At 51.6% G+C, this 24,611-nt stretch overlaps 1 protein-coding gene across 4 annotated transcripts in view; it reads left to right on the top strand.

The window, feature by feature from the left end:
* Positions 1-24,611, top strand: part of ASTN1 (astrotactin 1) — a 73,528-nt gene that overhangs the window by 24,387 nt on the left and 24,530 nt on the right. For 3 of the 4 annotated variants that reach the window (XM_074546340.1, XM_074546341.1, XM_074546338.1), the window contains exons 3-16: positions 2,038-2,434; positions 3,809-3,955; positions 4,383-4,502; positions 5,613-5,762; positions 7,066-7,233; positions 7,343-7,427; positions 15,009-15,083; positions 15,541-15,678; positions 15,976-16,126; positions 16,763-16,929; positions 17,725-17,919; positions 18,614-18,741; positions 21,381-21,485; positions 22,282-22,470. In XM_074546340.1, coding sequence (XP_074402441.1) covers positions 2,038-2,434; positions 3,809-3,955; positions 4,383-4,502; positions 5,613-5,762; positions 7,066-7,233; positions 7,343-7,427; positions 15,009-15,083; positions 15,541-15,678; positions 15,976-16,126; positions 16,763-16,929; positions 17,725-17,919; positions 18,614-18,741; positions 21,381-21,485; positions 22,282-22,470 — 2,215 coding nt within the window. The remainder of the gene's footprint in view (positions 1-2,037; positions 2,435-3,808; positions 3,956-4,382; positions 4,503-5,612; positions 5,763-7,065; positions 7,234-7,342; positions 7,428-15,008; positions 15,084-15,540; positions 15,679-15,975; positions 16,127-16,762; positions 16,930-17,724; positions 17,920-18,613; positions 18,742-21,380; positions 21,486-22,281; positions 22,471-24,611) is intronic. The other variant, XM_074546339.1, reaches the window with a different exon arrangement.

The raw sequence follows: 24,611 nt of genomic DNA, 5'->3' as shown, positions 1-24,611 counted from the left end.
GTGAGGGTGCTGAGGCCCTGGAGAAGCTGTGGCTGCCCCATCACTGGAAGTGTTCAAGGCCACGTTGGACAGGGCTTGTCCCTGCTTTTGGCAAGGGTGTTGGAATGAAGTGAATTAAAGGTCCCTACCACTCAAAACCATTGTTGGATTCTGTGGTTTCTATGATCCAGGGCCAGTTTTCAGCCCCAGCAGTATTTTCTGACTTCCTGGCTGTATGCTCCTTGGCCGGAGAGATGCCAGCCAGCCCCCTGACTTCTGCAGGACTGATGGTCTCATGAATCACTGAATTGGTTTCCTCTGTCTTTCTTTTTTTTTTTTTATTGTTTGAGGTTTTTTGGTTTTGTTTTTAAAGAAAGTTGGGAAGGAGGCTGGGAGGATGCATCACAGCTCCATTATTCTGGAAATGAAAGTGGGTTAAACTGTAATAGCCATTAAACTTCCTTTTCCAGCTGCCTCTCCTGCCTCTCATTCAATAATTCCCCTAATGTTTTATCCTAATGGAGCAGATTATTACTATTATTTTATTTTCTCAAGATCACCTGTTGCATAGAAAAGAGGAGGAAGACCGGAGCTGTGGATGGGCTCTGAGCTCTTAACTGGCTCCACATGCTTTTTCTTGTTATTATTGTTATTATTCTTGGCAGACTGTGCATGAAGGGGTTTGGGGCTTTCATCTCACCGCCCTCCATCTGTGACGTCTTGCAGGAGGGTGATCCTGGGGACAGTAGCAGGGTGGCAGGGCCAGGTGCAGTTTTGGGATCCATTCCTGTGGGACAGGAGCTTTTTCAGCCTCTTTCCCCAAACATGCTCCCCAAACAACACTTCAGTCATCCGCCTGTCTCAAGCCTTGATCTCTTTTAATCTGTGCTGCGATTTCTGCCGGATACCCTGGGAACATCTCCCAAGATTGAGAGTGACAGCACTGAAACTGGCTGGAAATGGGTCAGAAAAAGTTGCCCGTAGGAGCATTTGCCTGGAATGAAGCTGATCTCTGTTTTCAGAGGCAGGAGAGTGAAACAAAACATGCTTTGCTTTAAATGCTGCTTTTTCATGCCTCACTGGCAGCTTCAACATTGGTCCAGCCCAGGGCAGGCTCCAGCCAGCACTGGGTGCTCCTGGTGCCAGCAGACTCTTGGTGATGGGCTCTCCTTTCCACCCTGGAGCATCCCTGGGGTGTTTGTGTCCCAGGGAACGGTGGATGCCAGCCCCTGGCTGTCACTGTAGGACATGAAACAAAATGAGTACGCACACGCTGCTCTCAAGGTGAAGAAAAGGGAAGTTTATTTTCTGACTCTAACATTTATAGTTTTCCAGAAGTGACAGTGGATTGGAGGGTGAAGGTGCCACCTCTCCAATGACACTGGACAAACCAACAGTCCATCAAATTTCTCCTCTTCTGTCGGGATCTTTCTAGCTGGGCAGTGACCCAGAGAGAAGTTAGAAAGTCTCTTTTCCCAGCCTGGTGCTTGAAGAAGGAGTCAGGGCTCTTCATTTCTCGGTCTCAAGGTTGTTTATTGTGTCTTATCTATAAAATTCTTTCGCCTGCCCTGCTGAGGTCCATCCAGCAGGTCAGAGACAGAGGCACTCTGCCTGCCCTCAGGGCAGTGTTATGTCTTTATACTAAAAACTATGTGTACAATGTTTACGATTGCTTTCCAATACCTATCACCTGTGTTAGACAGTGAGCTCCTACTCTAAACCAATCTGTAAGTGGTGGGATTGGTTTAGAATAGAAGTAATAGAAGTGCCCTGTCTAACATAGGTGATAGGTATTGGAAAGTAATTGTAAATATGTTGTAGTTTGATGTATAAAAAGACAGCGCGGTCAGAGTGCCACTGGCTGCCCTGCTGAGTGGACTTCAGCTGGGCAGGAGGAAAATTTTATAGGTAAGATATAATAAACAACTCTGAGACAGGAAACTGAAGAACTCCGGGGGGCCCAAACCAGAGACTTTTCACATATCGGGGGGCTGCAATTACCAGCAGAACTCCCGAGAGCACCTGGCTGACCCTGCTCGGTGTGTGTGTTCCCCTCAGGGAGGGATGATCGCCCTGCTGCTGTCCATCCTGTGCCTGGTGATGATCCTGTACACCCGCCGGCGCTGGTGCAAGCGGCGCCGTGTGCCGCAGCCCCAGAAGAGCGCCAGCGCCGAGGCCGCCAACGAGATCCACTACATCCCCTCGGTGCTGATCGGGGGCCACGGGCGCGAGAGCCTGCGCAACGCCCAGCGCGTGCAGGGCCACAACTCCAGCGGCACGCTCAGCATCCGCGAGACGCCCATCCTGGACGGCTACGAGTACGACATCACCGACCTGCGGCACCACCTGCAGCGCGAGTGCATGAACGGCGGCGAGGACTTCGCCAGCCAGGTCACTCGCACGCTGGACTCGCTGCAGGGCTGCAACGAGAAGGCCAGCATGGACCTCACGCCAGGTGGGCTTGGGCTGACATGGATCCTTTCTGCCTTGTGTTCTCCCCGCGGTTCCATGCATGTGTTTACCCCAGAGTATTGGAATTTTTACCAATATAGATGGACGGGACATGCCTGAGCTTTTCTGCCCCTTGCTGCTGAGCCAAATAGCTGAAACTGTGGTGTTTTCACCCCTCAGACACTTTTGGCTAGCTGAATGTGTGGTGTTTCACCTCACAGACACTTTTGGCCTTGTGGATGTTGGTGTTTCACCCCACAGACACTTTGAGCTGGCTGGGTGTGTGGTGTTTCACCCCACAGACACTTTGGGCTGGCTGGGTGTGTGGTGTTTCACCCAGAGACACTTTTGGCTGGCTGGGTGTGTGGTGTTTTCACCCCACAGACACTTTGGGCTGGCTGGGTGCCGCAGCTGGGCCTGTGGGGACAAGTCCAGGCCTGCAGGAGCTCTGGTGGTGCTGGGATGGAGCTTCCCCTCATAACAGGGGCTGCTCCTCAGGTTTACCTCTGGTGGAGAAGTTTGAAGGAAAGGAGTTGGTTCTGATGGAGGATTTCAATCCAGAGCTTTATTTTGGTCTCTGAATCCAGCAACAGCTCCAACAGAACTCCCAAACTGTGTGGTTGCTGTTCCTTTTACTTGGGGAGATGAGGAGGGAAGGGGTAGGGAGCTACCAACCAGGTCCAAGGGACAAAGGACACCTGGATGGCCCAATGTCCCCTCAGGGGTAGAGGGCATCCTTTGAATTCTGCCAATCAATGCCCTCCTGGAATTCTAGGATTGACAGACAGTACTCGGCAGGGGGAAGGAGAGGTGACTGACACATCTGGCAGGTAATTATCAGGGAGGGATCCGAGGTTATGAGGTAAATTCTGAAATCACAACGCAACACCGGAGCATTTTCCCTGTTTCTCTGGGGTTTCATGGGTGTGAGGTGCTCGTGGTGCCCTGAAGGTATTTCCATCACTGCAGCCAGCTGAGAGCAGCTCCTGCTTTATGGTTTCCATGGCCTGATAGAGAACCAGAATGGGGCTCCTGTTGTGTTGTGAGGTCCCCTGGATGAGGTGAGAGATGAGAATTTACTCCAAGTTCTCAGAGGCCTGATTTATTAAATTATGATATTATATTAAAAGAAAATGATATACTAAAACCATACTAAAGAAAAAGAAAGGATACAGACAGAAGGCTAGAAAAGAATGCTCATGAAAGCTCGGGATTGACTCCTCAGAGTCCGACACAGCTGATGGTGATTGGTCATTAATTAAAAACAATTCACCTTGATCACCTCAGGATGATCTGAAGATGGACCCAAGGAAACCTTTCTCTCACCTCCCTCCCTTTTAAAAGTCTAAATATTTCGCCTTCAATCCTTCCTGCTCAGGGAGCGACAACGCCAAGCTGTCCCTGATGAACAAGTACAAGGACAACATCATTGCCACCAGCCCCGTGGACTCCAACCACCAGCAGGCCACGCTGCTGTCGCACACCTCCAGCAGCCAGCGCAAGCGCATCAACAACAAGGCGCGAGGTAGGGCAGTCCCTGGGGAGGGTGGGACACCTTGGGCTCCCACCCACCCACATTCCAGCCACCCACCCTCTCCTGGGATGGGGAAATAGAACCAGAGCGTGGAGAGAGCGTGGGAAAGGGGGTTTGGGTGGGGAGAAATGGAAAATGTGGTGCCTGCAAGGATGCAAGTGATGTTGGGCTGGTTGTAAAGATGCAGGTGGTGTTTGCCCCAGTAAATACTGCAGGATTCTGGCACAGCCATGGGGAAAAGGTGCAAGGTATCCTGGTGGGAGGGTCTGGCTGTGTGTGCTAAGGGGAGCAGATGCTGTCCGTGCTGCACCTGGCAGATGGAGCTTCTGCTCTGTAGTGCAGGGCTTTCCCTGAAGGGTGCTATAGGCTGCCAAGGTTTGGGGTGGCACGGTGCCAACCCCTCCGTGACTACACTCAGTGTCCCCTGCAGCTGGCTCAGCCTTTCTCAACCCCGAGGGGGACTCAGGGACAGAGGCAGACACCGATCCCCAGCTGACCTTCTACACAGACCCCTCGCGGAGCCGCCGGCGCAGCCGAGGTGGGTGCAGGTGCAGGGGTGGGTGCAGGTGCAGGAGTGGGTGCAGTGCAGGGGTGGGTTCAGTGCAGGGGTTGGTCACCAGCCATCCCTCTTGCCTCATTTGCCATTGCTTCTCTGGGTCTGGAGACTTTGCATTGGCAAAAAGATGGAAACCCCAGTGCAATGCCAGCTGCTGCAGGCAGGCACAGTCCCTGCTTCGCAGCAGGCTGCTGCTGCTCTCCGGTGGAGCTTCCCAGCAGAGGGTGAAATGTTTTCTGATGTTTTGCTGGAGGCTCCTGCCGGGCACTGGTGTATATTAATGAGTAACACGCTTCAAAGGCTGGCCCGTGCCGTGCCATGCTGCTGCTCAGCACCGTGCACCTGACAGCTGTACGTGCACCAGGGGATGGGAACAGCCTCCCTCCCCAGGCTGGAGTCTTGCCCCACTGCCCTGCTCTGTCCCTCTGGGAGGTTTCTAATTCCCAAGAGGGAAGTTAGTGTCTGTTTCCCTCGTTGAGCCTCGTTTGCTGGATGATGCCTTGTTTTTCTGGGAGTGGCAAGACTGGGAGCCATCAGCGGAGGCTGGAAGGCTCAGAGACAGAGACAGACATTCAGGCTTTGTCTCCAGACAGTTTGTTTTCCGCTCAGCTTCTTCAGCTGAACGATTAAAAGTCAAAGACCTGCATGCTCTGAGCAGTTAGGGCTCTCTATTGCTTTTTCAAGAGCATCAACGAGCCTGTTGTCATGACAAAGTTAACCCAAGTGAAGTGCCAAGAAGGAGGGGGTAAAACCAGGATACTGCATTTACCTTCTTTTTTCCTGATATCTCTGCTCTGCTTTAAAGCTCTGATGCTGCAAAGTTCTCAGCATGCTGCACTGCAGGGTGTGGGAGAGCCAGGGCTCTGGGGGATCAGGAAAATCTTGGTCACAGCAGGAGAGAGGGATGGATAGTCCCATGGCAAAGGCTGCTTCATGTTCTTCAAAGTGCGAAATTATTCCATTTGATTCGATTGATGCTGGGTTTCCAGGGGGCTGGGCAGGGTCTCTGCATCCTGGGCTCCCCTGGCTACACCCAGAGACCTTCCTGGGTGCTGCAGGTGTCAGGTCTGACTGTGCTCCTGTGCTCTGCAGTGGGGTCCCCCCGGAGCCCCGTGAACAAGACCACGCTGACCCTCATCAGTGTGACAAGCTGTGTCATCAGCCTGGTGTGCTCTTCCCACATGAACTGTCCCCTCGTCGTCAAGATCACCCTCCATGTCCCTGAGCACCTCATCGCCGACGGTGAGCACCCCCTGCTCTTACCCATTCCAGCACCCCCTGCTTCTTCTTACCCATTCCAGCACCCCCTGCTCCTTCTTACCCAATCCAGCACCCCCTCTTCTTACCCATTCCAGCACCCCCTGCTCTTACCCATTCCAGCACCCCCTGCTCTTATCCATTCCAGCACCCCCTGCTCCTTCTTACCCACTCCTGCACCCCCTGCTCTTACCCTTTCCAGCAGTTCCTTCTCTTACCCACTCCTTCCTGCCCCACTCTGTAAGGATTGATGGAGGAGAGGGGGAATGATGGTGCAAGACAGAAGGGACAGGTGGGGATGGAGGGCACCAGTGTGGGACAGAGGGAATGGGCATGGGATGGAGGGAATGGGCATGGGACAGAGGGAATGGGCATGGGATGGAGGTGGAGATGGGTGGAAGACAAAGGGGGATGGAGGGGATGGGTCCATGACAGAAGGGACTGGGATGAGATGGAGGGTACCATGTTGGGAGCAAGGGATGGAGTGGTACAGCGTGGAGGGGATAGGCACTGTCACTACAGGACACAAAATAGCTCAAAATGGACACGCAGCTTTTCCAAGGTGAAAAAAGAGTTTTTAATTTTTGACTCTAACATTTATAGATTTCCAAGAGTGACAGTGGATTGGAGGGTGACAGTGCCACCTCTTGAATGACACTGGGCAAACTAACAGTCCATCAAATTTCTCCTCCTCTATAAAAGAATGTAAAACAATAAGTTATTTACACAAAGCATGTGAGAAAGTTCATTACAAGAATGTAAACATCAGAAGGCTTAAAAATCTTAAAAAATCAGGGTGACAAGGCACAGGACAGAGGAGGCAGACACAGGGTGGAAATGGCTGCTGTGGGACACAGGGCTTGCTGCAGGGTGGAGGGGATGGGCATAGGGCCAAGGAGATTATTGTGGGTTGGAGAGGAATGGATATGGGATTAAATGGTGGGACAGACCTCTGTGTGGGACCAAAGGGAGAGCTGTGGGATGAAGATGGCTGCTGTGGGACAGAGGGGAAAGGCACAGGATGGAAGGAGCTGTCATGTGTATGGAATGGAGGGGGCTGTCATATGGCAGAGAGGACGGGCACAGGACAGAGGATTCCTTGTGGCACAGAAGGAACTCTTGTGGAACAGAGGGTGCTTTCTCAGGATGGAGTGAATGGGCAGGGGATGGAGGGATCCATCGCAGGGTGGGGGCAAACATCACGGGATGGGTGGGATGCAGGGCAGCCCCGTGGGATGAGGGTGCAGCAGCGGGTGGCTGTCACTGACTGCCCTTGTCTCGGTGGCAGGGAGCCGGTTCATCCTGCTGGAGGGGAGCCAGCTGGATGCCAGTGACTGGCTGAACCCAGCACAGGTTGTCCTCTTCTCCCAGCAAAACTCCAGTGGGCCCTGGGCCCTGGACCTGTGTGCCCGGCGCCTCCTGGACCCCTGTGAGCACCAGTGTGACCCCGAGACTGGTGAGTGCTCCTGAGGGTGGGTCTGTGAGCTGGTGTGACTGCACTCAGCAGGGAAGCACATGGAAAGCCTTCCCATGAGTGTCCTGCCATGTCCCTGGTGTTTCCACAGGAGAATGTCTCTGCTATGAAGGTTACATGAAGGACCCTGTGCACAAGCACCTCTGCATCAGGAACGAGTGGGGAACGAACCAGGGGTGAGTGCCCAGCCTTGCAGTGTCCTCACAGGAGCTGCTGGGCTTCCACAGCCCCTCAGCACAGCTGTGGGGACTTCTGGGATGGCAGAACTGTGGTAAATTCTTGGAGGCACCTCGGTGAATTGGAAGGTCAGCACACAGCTGGGCTCTGCAGCAGGTCTGCAGGAGAGAGGATTTCTGTTCTTTGAAATAATCAGGATTGATGTACAAGAGGCCATTGTCACATTTCAGAGTAAGAACCCCCTGGAGGAGATTGAGGTTGTTCCTCCCATCCTTGTGTGCACTATCTTGGGCATCCTGCACTTTGTGGGGCTGAGGTCCCCACTGAAAACTGGGAAAATTAAATGCTATGATACTGTGCCCGAGGGAACAGAGGAGTCACCAGAGGAGTCTGCTCCAAGCTTTACACACCTGGAGGTAGTAAAGGAAATTTTTCTGATGTTCCAGCAGCAATTTGGTGGTGGATTCCCAAAGTTTCCACCTCTCTGTGACCCTCAAGGGGATGCTCCATCTGTCCCTCAGCACTCGTGGGTCTGTGATGTGCAGCTCCCAGGAATGGCTGGAGATGATGTGCACAAAGCCAAGACATCCCCAAATTTAGAGCTCCCACCAAACCCTTTTTCCCCCCCCTTTTCTCATTATGCAGCAGCTGGATCGGTGGTGGCCCTGCACGTGGCAGGATGCCCTCTCTGAAGTTATTAATGTTCACAGTGGGAAGAGAAAAATCATCAAAGGCTGGGCTTGGTGTCCCCCCTGCCGTGTCTCTGCGCTGGGGGCTGGCAGCTGTCAGTGCTGGCACAGCCCTGCTGTGTCCCTTTGAACTGGGCCCTGGGGAGAGCACTGCTGCTCCATCTCCAGCCCCCTCGCTGCTTTTTATCATTTTAGAGGCAATTTAGCACCAGCTGTGCTAGACAAGCTGTTGCTCTGGGTGCCCTGAGCCAGGGCCATGCTCATGGTGCAGGTGCCACCATGGTGGGGATGTGCTGTGAGTGTGGTGACGGTCCCCAAACCATCACCAGGTGCCACTGCTGGGGCAGGAGAATCCGGGCAGAAACACAGCTCCTTGTGGTGTGTATCTCCAGGGTCCTAGAGGAATGGCCCCAGCTCCTCTGTGCCATCTCATAGGAGACACTGAGTTATTCCCCTGACAGGGATTTGCCTGTTTTGGGAGGTGTTGTGTTTAGGAGTGTCTCACAGTGGGCTGGAAAGAGCCCACAGCCACATATGCTTTTGGTGTGTTGAGCCCAACACCTTGCAAAATCAAATTAACAAATAACTTTGTCCATGGAGGCTAATAACAAAATGGATAAGCACTGTGGAGAAACATTTGCTTCCTGTCCCTCTGCTTTTCCTGTGCTCCTGAGCGTGGGTCTGCAGCTTCACACTTTCGTTCCATGCACACTGCTCTTCTCCAGCTTTTTCCTGATTTAGCTGCTTCACTTTCTGAAGGCAAAGTGGAGAAAAAGATGCTGCTTTCAGGTAAATTGGGAAAAAATATAGATGGTAACAAGCAGGAGAGAAGCCAAGGGCAAGAAGGACCAATACATTCCTAAAGTCCCCTGGACCTGTTTGCATCTCCTGACCAAGCTTTGGTGTCAGCAATGCCCACCTGAAAGGTGCTCAGGACCTGCCCTGCTCCTCTGGGGGATTTGGGGCTGCTTTTTTAGATCTATCTCCAGCCTGAGGCTTCCACAGGAGCCTTCCTCTGCCTGAAACAGGATCCATGCCTGGCCAGGGTAATTCTTGTCTTGTGTTTCTTTTTCTATACTGGAGTTGGCTATGACAAATTATGTGCAGCATTTCCAGAATATTTTTCTGTTTGAGGCAGAGAAACCTGGCAGTTCTCCTTTCTCCCCAGGGTGCAGCACAGCCCTAGACCATGGTGGGGCTGTCAAAGTCCTTCTGCCCTTCCCTGGGCTCTTGAGAAGGCTCCAGTGCTGCAGCTGTCACCATCCTTAGAAAACTCTCTCAAGCCTCTTGAAACTGGGCTCATTCTGTGTTTCTTCACGGAACTTGTCAGATTTTTGTTTCATAAAATGGTAACAGCTGAAACCACACTTGACCATCCCTACCTGCAGCTTCCACTATTTTTAGGGGCTCTTGAAAGCATGTTCACACTAAGCATTGTGATGCTGAGAGCAGCTTGGTGTTTAATGAGAATTTTTCTGTTCCTGATGTCCAGGTGCTGCTCAGTGCAGCTCTGCCTGGAAGGGCTTGTGATGGTAGAGGTCCCTTTTGCATGAACTTTTGGCCTCCACAAGGTCATGGCTGTGATGAAATCTCTTCAGCTTAGGAGAACCATCTTGTCAGAGCCTGTTTACCTGGATAACTTGTAGCTGTAAGGTGGTATTTGTGTATTTTGGGGTAGAGATTGACTGCAGTGCTGTCTATTGTTGGGCTCATCAGCTCACTCCCAGTTCCAGGCTCACCTGAAAGAGATGTCTGCAAATATTCTGCTCTTTCTCCCCTCTCTCAAGGTGAGATCAGCTGTGCCTGAAACACTTCTGACTGCTGTTTGTCCAATATGCTCTGAACCCTCCAATATTGCAGTGATGTTCTGCTGCCACGGGTCAGTCCCCAGAGAAACCACGCTGGCCCTTGGTCAACAAAGCAGGATTTGCCAAATCCCTTGGCAAACCTGGGAGTGATGTGCTCTGCATCTGACCTCCTCTGTTTTCCCTGGGTGGCCTTTTTATCTGGAAAGTCATTTCAGCCTTTTGGTTTAGATGGTTTTACTGTTGGTTTGTTTTTATTTACAGTGATAACAAGTTCCCTTGCTGTCTGTTCGCTCAGTAGCATCTAATTTTGCTCATGAAGGCGAGCTCATCTTTGTACTTTATTGGTGATGGCAGTGAGAAGCTTTTTGTGCTGTGTGTATTTTGGGTACCAGACTGAGCTCCACGCCTCCACACTGCATCTTTTACCCAACGTGTCCAGACCCTAAATCTTCAGTTTTTCAAAAACTCAGATCTTTTTGATCATGGATACCAGATACATTTGATCTGCTGCTTTTTTTTCTTTTTTTCTTTACTTTTCTTTTTCTTTTTTTTTTTTTTTTGGTGTGTGTGTGCTGCTCCTTACCTGTTTTAAACAAATCTGTCTGGTGCTGTTTGTGTGCTCACAGTCTGTCTCCCTGCTTTGATATGCATTGTTAATTAGCTGCTTTTCGACTCTTACTCTAATGTTCCCTGAGCAGGATGCAGTTTCCAGCAATCCTACCACGCTTCATCTTTGCTCATCAGACCAAATTTCTGCCGTTCTTTTTGTGGTATGACTTGGCCAAAAATCAAATCAGCACATTCTGTCTTTAGTTAATAAACTGTTACCTGCCTGCATCTGTACTTTTTCATCCCAGCTCTTAGATCCATCTCAGACATGGCTTTCCCCTCCTCACGGTGCACTTTTCAGCCTCCCCCGTTGAGATTTGAGGTGCTCTGCATTGAAGGAGACTTTTTCAATGTCTTCTTTCAACTTGTAATGGGCTTCACCGTGGCCTGGGGAGGTTTGAAGGCAGTTTAAGGTGATATGGTGAGCATGCCAGGCTGGGTGCTCTCATCCTGCTGTGACTATTGGGAAATTGTCCCACCCCAGCCTTACAGGTGTTTTTTCCAGCACAAGACCTGAATTAGTGCATCAGCCTGTGCCCTGCTCACCCAGCTCCCTTCCCTTCCCTTCCCTTCCCTTCCCTTCCCTTCCCTTCCCTTCCCTTCCCTTCCCTTCCCTTCCCTTCCCTTCCCTTCCCTTCCCTTCCCTTCCCTTCCCTTCCCTTCCCTTCCCTTCCCTTCCCTTCCCTTCCCTTCCCTTCCCTTCCCTTCCCTTCCCTTCCCTTCCCCAATCTCCATCATGGCAGTGCCCCCGTTCCTATTATCCCATCCCCATCCCACAGAAGAGCGAGGGACACACCCAACTGACAAGTACAGCACTTTTCCTGCTTAAAGTCTTTATTTTTCTCTCTCTTTTTCTCCCCACACTCCTTTTCCTATATTTTTTTTCCCTCTCCATCCCCTGCTGCGTGCTGCTCTGGAAGCTGAAGGGCAGCCTGATAAAAAGCTACCGGTTCTTTCAGATCCTTTTCACCAAGCCACCCATCTGCCTCCTCCTCCCGCCCCGTTCCCCTGGCAGATTTACGGGCAGCCCAGGAGAAAGTGCTGGAATTAGCATTTTTAATAAAGAGCTGCTTGCCGGGGCTGGCAGGGTGGGAGGGGAGAGCATCGGCAGCTGAAACCCGAGCAGGGCTGGTGCAGGCAAAGGGGAGCTGGGGAGGAGCTGCCCTGGGCATCGCTGATTGGAAATGTCATCGGTGTCATTGGTGGCATCTGCTCTCTGCTCTGCTGCCACCAGGGTGGTTAGGAAAATCAATCCACAAAGCATCAGAGGTTTGTGTCCAAAAAGGGCACAGAGGAGTCCTTTTACTTTACTGGAATAAAGGGGGAGGCCATGGAGCATTCCCCTTGGATGTCTAAAATTTTTGGAGGATGCAGCCTCCTTTTATCCCAATTTCCCAGCCACATTTCCCTTCTCTCTTGCCCCATTGGCTGAGGTACCTGAGAGGCACAGACTCCCCGATACGTCTGATACCAAAGATTTCCTTCTAATGTATAACCCTCCCTTTTTCATTTTTAATTCTTATGGAATTTAAGGTTTTTTCTTCTCCATTGTTTCTTTCATCTTTCAATGCCTAATTTCATTTATCAGCAAACCTAAAAAAGCAAATATCTTTTCCCATTCATCAATCAGTGGAATCCTTCCCATTATTTCTTTTATCTCCCAGTGATAATTTTATCTCCCAGCAAACCCACAGCCTGTTTGTAAAGACAAATCCACTATTGTTTATATATTACAACCTATATATTGTTTGTAAAGACAAATCCACTTTCCTGTCAGGGTGATTCTGGGTCTGCATGGGTCCCCATTTTGGGGTCCTGGGTGCAGCAGGGTCTCCTCATCCTGGCATGGCCATCCTTGTGCTGTGCACTGGTAGAAAACCCTAAAAAGCACAGGAGGTCAGGGAACCAGGTGTGAAGTCACCTATTCCAGCGTGTAACAACTTTCTCCTCCAGTGACATTTCAGTCACACTCCCCTGCAGCAGCTTCCTGTACCTTCTCCTGCAGCCCCTCCAGCCTCCTGTCAGCTCCAGCTGCTCCAGGTTAGCTCACGGTGGGTAGTCACATCCTGCCAGCTCTGGGATTATTCCTCACCCCACCCATCTTGTCTGGAAGTTTTTCAAGCTGGAGCACAGTTCTGGATGCTCCAAGTCAGTCTGGCCTCCTCCCCATGGGGCTGCAATTTACGCATGGCCAGGGCCTGTTGAGCTGGTTCAAAGCATCTCCAGCAGTGCCAGGTTTGGAGGGCTTAGCAGGTGTTTTGTGAGCTTCCACTCATGCCCAGATGTGGAGCAAAGCATGCAGATAATGGTCCATCTAGAAGAGCTGAGAGGCTTAAGGTTGTCCTGGGGATTCACTGGCAGCACTCTGGCCCTGGGAACTTGCTGGCTGAGTGTGGGGAATTTGCTGTTTCTCAGGTGCCCTGGTGATTGCCCATTTTGTTGTTTCAATACCCACCTGAGTGCCAAGGCTTGCAAGATGCTGAGAGCTGTCATTCCTGGCCCATTTAATCCAACCTGATCAGCTGCAGAGCTGCTGGTCATTCCCACTTTCTTTTGTGAGCTCTGAAGGCCATGCAAGCCTGACTCTCCCTTGCGATGTAGGGGTGTAGCTAAAGGCTGAACATTGCATTTAAGGGGCTTTTTTGATCCCAAATAAGGGAAAAGTGTGGCAGGCTGAGGAGATGCCACATGTCCCTTCCTGGAGCACAGAAACCTCTTCCCTGGATCAAAGCCATCATCACTTTTTGCAAGGGCATGCAGTGTTAGGGACAGGGATAATGGGTTTAAACTGACAGAGGGAAGGTTTGATTAGATATTAGGATGAAATTCTTCACTATGAGGGTGGGGAGGCCCTGGCACAGGGTGCCCAGAGAAGCTGTGGCTGCCCCATCCCTGGAAGTGTTCAAGGCCAGGCTGGATGGAGCTTGGAGCAGCCTGGGCTAGTGGAAGAGGGGTAAAATGAGATGATCTTTAAAGTCCCTTTCAACCCTGGCCATTCTGGGACTCTATGATTTTAGCCACATTTGGAAATTGCATCCTGGGTGGACACACCATGGCTTGGGTGCTGATTTCAGTCTCCCAGGTGGGTCCAAATACACTGGCTCCATGTCCTGGGTGTGTCCACATGTGCCACCAGGCAGAGGCCTGGCAGTCCCTGTGCACCTGCAGCACCTGCCCCAGCACTGAGCTCTGCTGCAAGCCAAGAGCAGCTCTCCACAACCACTTTTCCACCCGAATTGATGGGGAACAATGCCTCGCTTCTATACAGCCTCTGCCTTTGTTCCCAGCCCGATGTGCTCCTCAAAAGCAAGAATAAAACCCATCTGCAGGAGCACTGGAAGGTGGGGGAGTGAAGCATTCAAGGTGTTGGCGAGACACAAGGAGCACATCTCTTTCTGGATGAGGCTGACCTCATTCAAGGCAATCCAATTGTGGGCTGAATGTAATCCCCAGCTCCCAGCTGACCAGACAGGAGAACAGCATTGTATCCCAGCAAAGGAATGCTGTAATCCTGCAGGCAGGATTTTTGTATTATTATTATTAATATTATTTTTGTCCTTGCTGAAACAACTTCAGATTAGAAATTAAACTGCTTGTGCAGGAGAGCTGTAATTGCCTCGAGAGAAAATCCCTGGGTTTGTCACTGGCACCTGACACTCTTGATTCTGAATTTTAGCAGCAGTGATGCGATGGGATGGAAAATCTCCTCTCCCCAGCTCTGAGCTCTTTGCAGAGGGAATTTGGAATTTTAGGGTTTGGCAGTGGGGTCTCTTGTCTGTCTCACTCTGTGAGTGTGGTGTGCCAGCAGGGCTGTGCTGCTGGGGGTTCATGTCCCAAAGGTGTCATGGCCATGGATGTCCCACTGAACGGTACCAGCCTCCAAATCTTAGTGGCTCATCACTCATCACCCTGTGCTCTCTACAACAGCAGGGATGGACCAGCTCTCCAGCCTCCTGCTTGGCTCCAGGTTTCCACCTTGTCTTCCAGCCCACTTTGCAAAGCTCCCCCACCTGGAACAGTGAAAAAAAGGGTGGTAATAAGGCAAGTGGTGAAATTGAGGTCCCAGGCTTGATGTGCTGCCTGGCAAAAACCTCACAGAGATGGTCCAGCTGTGGTTTGGTTTCCTTTTTGCAATTCAATAGCTGTGATGCAAATCGCTAAAACAGGACCAGGCAGGTGGTACCATGAAGGGATGTGAAGATGACTCTGGAGTGCATCCAACCCCAAAATAACAGATGCAGCACACCACTGGCCTATTGGCAGGTTGGAGCTGGGACGAGAATCTGATGTTGTAGGGACCCCAAAATTAAGATCTTGGATCTGAGGCTATTGTATTGTGTTGTCCTGGCTACCCTTGGAGTCATCCTACCCCAGGACCCTTCTGCATGTGAGCTGGGGGCTGAGCAGGCATTTTGGGCTGTGAGCAGCTGTGAGGACATGATGCTAGTGTGATGCTCCTGGTTTTCTTTTCCAGGCCCTGGCCATACACCATCTTCCAGCGTGGCTTTGACTTGGTGCTGGGCGAGCAGCCTTCTGACAAGATTTTTCGGTAAGCAGTGAAGGCAACATGCTCAGCACATTTTGGGGCTTAAATATGACTCAGGGCATGCAGGTAGCCCAGCTGGCAGGGCTGAGCACAGCTGTCCTGTGCCACCTCCTGGGGACATGTGAACATGGCTGGGAAGATGCCTCTGCAGCTTCATGTGGGTGCTGGATAGCCAGCAGCCAGTTCCTCCTCCCTGTCCGTGGTGAGAGTGAGTTTTAGGCTCTGAAGGAGGGTTTCTATGGAAAATGAAAGTGCCCTTTTTTTAAAGTAACATGCAATTTTTGGGAATCATTGGGTGTATTTGGAGGAGCCACCCCACTTTAGCCTGCCCACACACCTTAGCCTGGGCTGGTATCCTTGCAGGATGAGCAGGGAGGCTCAAGGGCTTGGATTTGGGTGGAGACAACCTTCCAGGGTCAGCTTTTTCCTTTGTCCAAGCCTTTTCTGCTCTCCCTGGCAGATTCACCTACACCTTGGGCGAGGGCATGTGGCTGCCCCTGAGCAAGAGCTTCGTCATCCCACCAGCTGAGCTGGCCATCAACCCCTCAGCCAAGTGCAAGACTGACATGACGGTGATGGAGGATGCAGTGGAGGTCAGGTAGGTGCCATGGCAGGGTGAGGGAGCTCAGGGGGGGCTTCAGCAAGCAGAGCTGGCATCCCCATCCCACGAGATTAATACAACCATGAACCTGCCCCTCTTTAGTCCTGCAAAGCCGAGCTTTTGGCAGTTTCCTCCTCAGGAGCTCCTGCATCCTTCTAAAAGCTCGGCTGCCGTCCAGTTCACCGTCAGCCTGAGCTCGGCAAAAACCCATGCAGCAGCCACGGTCATGCATGCATCCACAACATCTCATGGAAGCAGCAATTACATATCTCCTCTTCCTCCTCCTCCTCACAGGGAAGAGCTGATGACCTCGTCCTCCTTCGACAGCCTGGAGGTGCTGCTGGACTCCTTCGGGCCCGTTCGCGACTGCTCCCGGGACAACGGCGGCTGCAGCAAGAACTTCCGCTGCATCTCGGACCGCAAGCTGGACTCCACGGGCTGTGTGGTGAGTGTCCCCAGGCTCCTGGAACCCCCCTTGGTGTCAGCAAGGAAGGGCAGGCCACAAAGGGAACCCTGCCTCCCTTACTGTCACTTTATGGTGCATGTTTTGAGGTTGATTTTGTAGCAGGGAATAGTTTTGGGCTGGCAGCTCCTTTGTTGCTGAGCACACGAGGCAGTAAGAGTCCATCTGTTTGTTGGCTCTGTGGGAGGCTGCAGATCACTCATGTGTGTGTCACCACCACAGCTGCTCTGCCCCAAAACAGGGGGACTGTGGGGCTGCAGTGTCAGCAAAGCTGGGCATTGGGGGGAAGAGGCTGTGAGAGTGGGGCAGAAAGTGGGTGTGGAAAGGGCAGCACGGCTTTGTCTGTCACTGGAGCTGGGTTGCTGGAGAGTGGGGTTGATACCAGCACATTGCTTTGATAGGAGATGGCTTAGGGGGTTCCCACCTCAGGGGATACACTCCTGAGGGCTGCAAAGTGGTGCAGGAGGAATCTCTGCAGATGAGGATGCTGCTGTCCTTTCTGCAGCCCCTGGGCACTGCTCAGGCTGCAGTTTCTGGTGGAGCCCTGCCCTCCACCTCAGCCCCACAGACAGAAACCTTCCCATGGGTTTTCATCCCCTATTTCCCCCACCCCACCAGTGCCCCACAGGACTGAGCCCCATGAAGGACGGCACGGGCTGCTACGACCGGCACGTGGGCGTGGACTGCTCCGACGGCTTCAACGGGGGCTGCGAGCAGCTGTGCCTGCAGCAGATGGTGCCCCTGCCCGAGGACCCCCTGCTCTACAACATCCTCATGTTCTGTGGGTGAGTGACTGCCAGAGCCCAGGAAATTCCTCTGTCTGCCCTGGGGGACTCCAGACCCTGACAGGGGGCTTGGAGACCTTGGCACAGAGCCCAAGACCCCTGTGCCTTTGATCTTGACCCATGGAAAAAACAATTGCCAACCTTTATGTGAATTACAAGTCAAGAAAGTTTAAGTAGAATAATAGTTTGTCATGGGGTGAAAAATAGATTTTTGTGGTTTTTAGAATGGGGGCTTGCAGTCCCAAGAAAGAAGAATTTGGGCATGCCTTGTCCTTTTTCCTTCTTCTTCCTAGCCTCCATGTTCTGGGTGATGTTGGCATTTTTAGATTGGTTTGGAGTGGAAACTCACATAGGTGATAGGTATTGGGAAGTTATGGTAAATAGTGTACACATACTTTTTAGTGTACAAAGATAACATTGCCCCAAGGATGGGCAGTGTGCCTCAACCCAACCTGCCAGACAGACCTCAGTGGGTCAGAGGAAGAATTTTATAGATAAGAAACAATAAACAATTTTGAGAACAAGAATAAAGGAACTCTGACTCCTTCTTTGACTGCTGGGCTAGGAAAAGAGACTTTCTAATGCATCTTAGGGTCGCTCTGACCAGCAGAGATTCCCAGAAGTGGCCCATCCTCATCCCCTCCCTGGCCACGGGGACACCCCAAAGTGCTGCTGTCCATTGCTGCCACCCCCCTGAGCTGGTGGGGTTGGGATGAAGGGTGTCTCCTCTGTTCTTGTGTCTGTGCTCACTGTTGGGGGCTGCAGCTGACAGGGTGCCCCGTGCTGGCTCCCCAGGTGCATTGAGGACTACAAGCTGGGCGCGGACGGGCGCTCGTGCCAGCTGATCTCGGAGTCGTGCCCTGAGGGCGGGGACTGCGGCGAGCCCCGCGAGCTGCCCATGAACCAGACCCTCTTCGGGGAGCTCTTCTACGGCTACAACAACCACACCAGGGAGGTGGCACCAGGCCAGGTGCTCAAAGGGACCTTCAGGTGAGTTACACACCCCAGCAGGGTCAGACCTCAGCATCCTCTCCAAGAGGAAGGCTGTGACGGTGTTCACAGGGGTCTTATGTTGAAGGAAGAGACAGAGATCTGACTCCATATTTCAGAAGGCTTGATTTATTATTTTATGATATATATTACATTAAAACTATACTAAAAGAATAGAAGAAAAGGTTTCATCTCAGAAGGCTAGCTAAGCTAAGAATTGAAAAGAATGAATAACAAAGGTTTGTGGCTCAGACAGAGAGTCCAAGCCAGCTGGCTGTGATTGGCCATTAATTAGAAACAACCACATGAGACCAATCACAGATGCATCTGTTGCATTCCACAGCAGCAGATAATAATTGTTTACATTTTGTTCATGAGGCCTCTCAGCTTCTCAGGAGGAAAAATCCTAAGGAAAGGATTTTCATGAAAAGATGTCTAAGACAGAAGGTGTGGAAGGAGCCTGGGGCTGGACTGTGGCAGACTGCCTGTCCATCTATGCTTGGCTTTGCTTTGCAGAAGATGGAGGGGCTGGTGGGGAGGGTGTCATGCCTGACACTTTCCATCAAGAGTAGACATCTTTTTAGTCTGTTCCTGAAGGAAAGGAGAAGTGCCAGGTGGTTTTTTGGGATGGGTCACTTGCTAGCAGTCAGTGCTGTCCCCCAGCCTTGCTCTTCTCTCTGCAATTCACTTCCAGGCAGAACAACTTTGCCCGGGGCCTGGAGCAGCAGCTGCCTGATGGGCTGGTGGTGGCCACAGTGCCCTTGGAGAACCAGTGCCAAGAGGAGCTCTCTGACCCCACTCCCGACCCTGAGTTCCTCACTGGTGAGTGAGTCCAGCTGGATCCATGCCTCTCCCAGGGGCATGGGAGCTGCCAGCATGTCCAGCTCAGCACCCCAACCTCCCTACTGGGGGATATGTCTAGTCTGGCTTTAGCTGCACACAAAGGAACCAGCAGCTGAGGATTGGTTCCCTTGTTCCAGTAAGAGGAAGGCATTAAAAATGAAGGAAAGGCAAAGGCTGTAAATTAATTGTGGAGTGTAAAAACTCAAGCATCCATCAACTATTTGGGGCATTTACAAAAGAATTTTTCTTTTCTTTTTCTTTTTCTTAAGGCAAAAATAGTTTTCCATCTACCTTTGATTTCTTTGCTGATTTAATGAAGCATTCAAAACCCGGTGCCACCAAACCAAAATGTTTTGGTTTGCTATACCAGAGCATCATGGGCCATGAGTAATAGGTTATCATAGGTTCCTAGACAGCCTTCAAGGATTTGCCTTTTTTCCAAGTTCCAGTACTCATAAGTAGCCTTCATTTCCTTGGTGTTTGTTGCTGTTTATCACTCAGGACTCCATTTTCTTCATGAGGGAAAAAAACCATTTTTTATTCACATAACTCCTTTTTATACAGTTTTACAGACCTCCTGTGGGACTCCAATTGGTCAGTAGCTTTCTTGCCAATTACTTTATTGGTTCGTAACAAGTTGTTATCCTGTATTGATTGGTCACTCAAACTCTTGGTGTCTACATGCAGGAACAGTTGTTTGTTAAAGATAGTTTTCATTTTTCTATCTAATGGTGCACACACAGTTTATGCAGGTGTAAGTCATTTTTTAACCCAGGAAAAGTTTGTTATATTAACAAATTTCTCACAAGAGGGTTGTTTTCACATGGCAGCTTGCAAAGTGCTAGCTTGACAGGCCAGCCACTGATTCCAGAGAGCAGGCATGATTTTATGAAGCCTTGCTCTGTGATTTTTCTACCTTAGTGCAGCACTGTTGGCTGAAATGGCCCTGACATCGAGGAGCTGCTAAGCACAGGATGTGGCTGTTTTTGTCTCATAGCAGAGCTTGTGCATTCCCTTTGTCTGGCAGAGCTTCCAGGAGGATTTTGGGGAGCCCCCATGGACTGTATCCAGGGTCTGGTGGATGCTGGTTGCCCTGACAGGGTGCATGGCAGTGAAGGTGCAGGCAGATTCGGCAGGGAGGAGGGTGCTGGTGGGTCTTGGGGGGCTGAGCTTCCCCAGGAGAGATGGATGGGTGGGTCACTCCTGCTTCCCTGGGGATGCTCAACCCTGCCTGGAGGTGCTGGAGGACACCTGCCTCCCACTGGGTCTCTCCTGCCTGTGACATGGTTACATGGATGTAAGGAAGGCACAGGCAGGAGAGGGAAGCACAGGCATGCACAGGCTGCCACCACAGCCTCAGCATCACAGCAGTGTCAGTGGGACTGGGATTTCACTGGCAATTATGCTGGGGAGGTAAAAGCCAGTAAATGATGTTATTCATTTCCCACACTCTGCTGGCTTTGTGGCTGATTTAGAGGAAAAAAAAAAAAGAGGAAAGAAAGAAAAATAAGTAAAATATTCTCTGCTTGTCAGAAGCCTGGATATCACTGTGAATACACGAGAGGCAGAGCTGCTGAGTAAGGAAGGGCTGTTTTTGCATAAACACTTTGCAGGGAAGAGCAAGGCTTTGAAGCTGTCGGCAGCAGGCAGCACTGAAGAGAGAGGTGCTGAAGGCAAAGGATCTTATCCTGCTTATATTCTGTCTCCAGGTCTCCTTACAGAGGGGGGGATGCCCACTGCTATCCTCCTGAACTCCTGCTGGGTGCCTGTTGGCAGCAGAACTTGCTGTGACGTGCTGGCTGTGCAGCACTGGAGCTGAGAGGGAGGAGGTGGCCTGTCCCAGCATCCTGCTGTGGCACTCGGGGATGCTCTGGCCACCAAACTCAGAGCCATGAGCACCCCTCAGTTCCCTTGCTGGGGCTTTGTCTGAGGCTCTGTGGCCTCTCTGTCCCTCTGCTCATAGAAGCTGAGCTGCTTTGGGCAGGAGTAAGTGCGCACCAGCCCAGGTCTCCATGAATTCCTGGCTTCTGTAACTCACAGCTGAATGGCTGAAAAACGGGATGTCTTTGAAGGAGAAGGACAAACCCTGGGTCCTCTCCAGCCCCAGCATTGCCATAGAGTCCTGAGGGAACATTAGCATCAATAGGAAGTGATTTCCCTGCCCATCTGCTGCCCACTCAGCTCAGTCCCAGCCGAGGGGGACCCAGGGCCTCCTGGTCACCCTTGGGCACATGTGGCATGACGGTGACTGTCCCCAGGCCTGCTAACAGCTCATTAAAAAGCACAGCTCTCATTAGTGACATAATTAGCACACCTGGGCATGCCTTGGGAGTGGGCACTGGGAAGGAAGCAGGAGGAGGCTCATTATCTTCCAGAGCAGAGCAAAATGAGACAAGCCTACGTGTTTTCCTTCAAAGCTGTCATTTTAATTGCTGGGGACCACCTGACCCTCAGCTCTGAAAGCCTCCCTGGGGGCATGTGGTGTGTACAGAACCCTTTTCCCTGGTTTCTTCCCACCTTGCTGGCTGGGTTGCCCAAGGCACAAAGGGCTGCAGCCACCCCCATGGTGAGGTATTGCTCAGCAGTGGCATTGAGTCCCTGTGTCCTCTCTCTGGCAGGGATGGTGAACTTCAGTGAGGTGTCTGGGTACCCCCTGCTGCAGCACTGGAAGGTGCAGTCTGTCATGTACCACGTCCGGCTCAACCAGATGACCATCTCCCAGGGTAAGTGTGCAGGGACATGGGGAACTAGGGGAGAGAGGATGGCTAGAGGTGACAGAGCCTTCTGCTGGCAGGTGATTGTCAGAACCCAGGAGATTCCTCTGGCTGCCCTGGGGGACTCAAGACCCTGCCAAGGGGCTCTGGGACCTTGGCACAGAGCCCAAGACTCTGTGCCTTTGATTTTGACCCATGGAGCAAATTACCAGCCTTTATATGAAGAATTACAAGTCAAGAGAGTTTAAGTAGAATAATAGTTAGTTTGTCACCGGGTGAAAAATAGATTTTTAGGGGTTTAGAATGGGGGCTTGGGGTCCCAAGATGGAGGAATTTGGGCATGCCTTGTCCTTTCTCCTTCTTCTTCCTAGCCTCCATCTTCTGGGTGATAGTGGCACTTTTGGATTGGTTTAAGGTAGAAATTCACTGTCTAACATAGGTGATAGGTATTGGGAAGTTATGGTAAATAGTGTACATGTAGTTTTTAGTATAAAAGATAACACTGCCCCAAGGATGGGCAGTATGCCTCAACCCAACCTGCCAGACAGACCTCAGTGGGTTGGAGAAAGAATTTTATAGATAAGAAATGATAAACAACCGTGAGACCAAGAATAGAAGAATCCTGACTCCTTCTTCAACTGCCAGGCTGGGAAAAGAGACTTGTACATATCTCAGAGTCACTCTGACCAGCAGAGATTCTGAGAGGTGATGGGCTCAAAGGCTGGCTGTCCATTGTGAGTGTGTACGGGGTAGCAAGGGCTTGGTGGGCACTGGGAACTGAGCATCTCCTCCATCTCCTTGCCAGCCTTCAGCAATGCACTCCACTCTCTGGATGGAGCCACCTCCCGTGCAGATTTTGTGGCACTGCTGGACCAGTTTGGCAACCACTACATCCAAGAGGCCGTGTATGGCTTTGAGGAGTCCTGCTCCATCTGGTATCCCAACAGGCAGGTCCAGCGGCAGCTCTGGCTGGAGTATGAGGACATCAGCAAAGGTAGGAGCTTGTCCTTGGGAAGGGTACCCATAGCCACCCCCTGGGAGTGGGAAGTGGGGTTTGCTTTTGGCATTTTGGAGGTGCCCAGCCTGTGTCAGGACTGTGTCCCATGTCATCATCTCACACCCTGCTCTCACACCCTTTGAAGCCAGCCAAAGGATTCCCATGGATTGCAGCAGGCCAGGACAACAAGAAAGATCCGTACCCACAGCCCCAGGGAAAGAAAAGTGCACCAATCCCACCAAGCCATCCTGCCTCATTCTGGACTTTACTGTTGTCTTTAATCTTATTCTTTCCTTCCTTTTGTCTCTGCCCTATCTACTCTCTTCCGCTTGCATCCTGCAGCCAGACTTTGCTCCCTCCAGTGTGTTTCCTTCTCCTGGGGAGAATGCTTTTAATGCCAGGGGACCAGTTAGGAGCTGGGAGGTTCATCATGGTGCCCAGGGCCTCTGGTACTGCTGCATTTCCTCCAGTGAGGCTGTGGTGCTGCAGTGTGCTTTCATGGATCCCCTGTGGAAGAGGTCCTGCCCAATTTGAATGGCAGCATTACAAAAGCTGAGGCAGCCCAACCCCTGCCTGCTGCCATCTGTCCTCAGGTCTGTGGCAACTTGTCTGGTGGAGAGTGTCTCTACCCATGGCAGGAGCTGGAATGAGATGGTCTTTATAGTCCCTCCTATTCCCAACTATTCTGTGATTCTGTGATCTCTTGTGCTGGCCTCAGCAAAGCTGCCTGTAGGTGTTTTCCTGCCCATGCTGGGGATGGTGGGTTGCAGCATCCCGGCTTGGGCAGCAAACAAGAGCCAGCCCCCAACCCTGGGCATGGGGGATGCTGAGCAGAGCTGCTGCTCTTTAGATGACCTTGGTTTGCTGCTGCTGCCCAGGAATTCCCAGGTGCAGGCAGGGTGAGCTTGGAGCCACAATGGACACATCATTTCCATCATGAGGCTTCATAATTCTCAGTATTGGCACCAGCCTGTGGTGCTGCTCTTGTTATGTCCCAGCCCCAGAGACGCTTATCTCCCCAGGGCTCTTGTGTGGGAAGGGCCTCTTTCAAAGCCTGAGTCTGGATCCTGTGGGCTCCTGGAGCCTGGGCTTCTTCACAAGCCCACCTGGGAAAGCACAGGCACGGTGCTGTTTGGCTGTGGGCTGTCTCCAGATGTAGCACCTCCTGATTGCAAGTACTTCTTTTATTTCTCCTGCAATTTCCTCCTCTTTGATTTTCGTGCTTGGAGGCTTTTCAGGTCTGGCAGCCTTTTTCCACCCACAGTATCACATTTAGGTTTCACTCTGGCACCTGCCACTTTCCTTCCTTTGCTTTTTGTTTGCAAACGTCAGGGGCTGGATATCGATTGAGAAATTGCAAGAGACAAATCATTCCCTGGCTCCTCTGCTTTTCCTCAGTGCCTGCTAAGCTGCAATTCACAGCCAGCCTAAAGTGATCCATCTCCAGCTTCCTGGGGGAGCAGAGCAACACTTTTGGATCCCAGGTTTTGTTATAACAGCCTTGTTTTCTTTCAGGAGTCTCAAGGATGGGCTAGTGCTGGCCCATCATTTCTCCACAAATCCTTGCTATAGGGAGATTTTCCTATTGAGTCATGGATGTGGTCCATGGTGGCTCCCCATGTACCAGGTCACCACTAATTATGGCCTGAGCCTGTCCTGAGAGATAGGCTTTGCCTGCTCATCCTTCATCTTCCTCCAGCCCCACCAATCATCTTCAATGGTCCCTCTACACTCCTCCTTCTTCTGTATAAATCCTTTGGCATGGATTTTGTGTGAAAAGCGCTGTTTCCCTTCATGGCAAGGCTTGCCATGGCAGGGTGATGCTGTCCAGGGCACAGCAGTGATGGGCAGATTTTACCTTTTTGATTTCTGTGCAAGGACTGTTCCTCTTGTGCCAAAACATTTCCTGCTATGTAGGGCCGGGAAGGTTTTTGCAGGATTGTGGTCTGGCAGGGGTTTTTTTGGAGAGTCAGGGTGATGTGAAGGTGCCCAGGCAGGTTCTCCAGGAGCCTCCAGCCACATGAAGGAGGCTCCCTCTCGTGGGGACCCGCTGTAAGGGTGCACTGTCCCATCCAGCTGTGGGGATGGGACTGGGGAAACTGAGGCACGGGGGGACCAGAGGACCTGCAATCACAGAG

Source organism: Zonotrichia albicollis, chromosome 8 (assembly GCF_047830755.1).
Source record: "Zonotrichia albicollis isolate bZonAlb1 chromosome 8, bZonAlb1.hap1, whole genome shotgun sequence".
Taxonomy (NCBI): domain Eukaryota; kingdom Metazoa; phylum Chordata; class Aves; order Passeriformes; family Passerellidae; genus Zonotrichia; species Zonotrichia albicollis.
The sequence above is the reverse complement of the archived record's forward strand: the minus strand, read 5'-3'. Positions and strand labels throughout refer to the sequence as shown.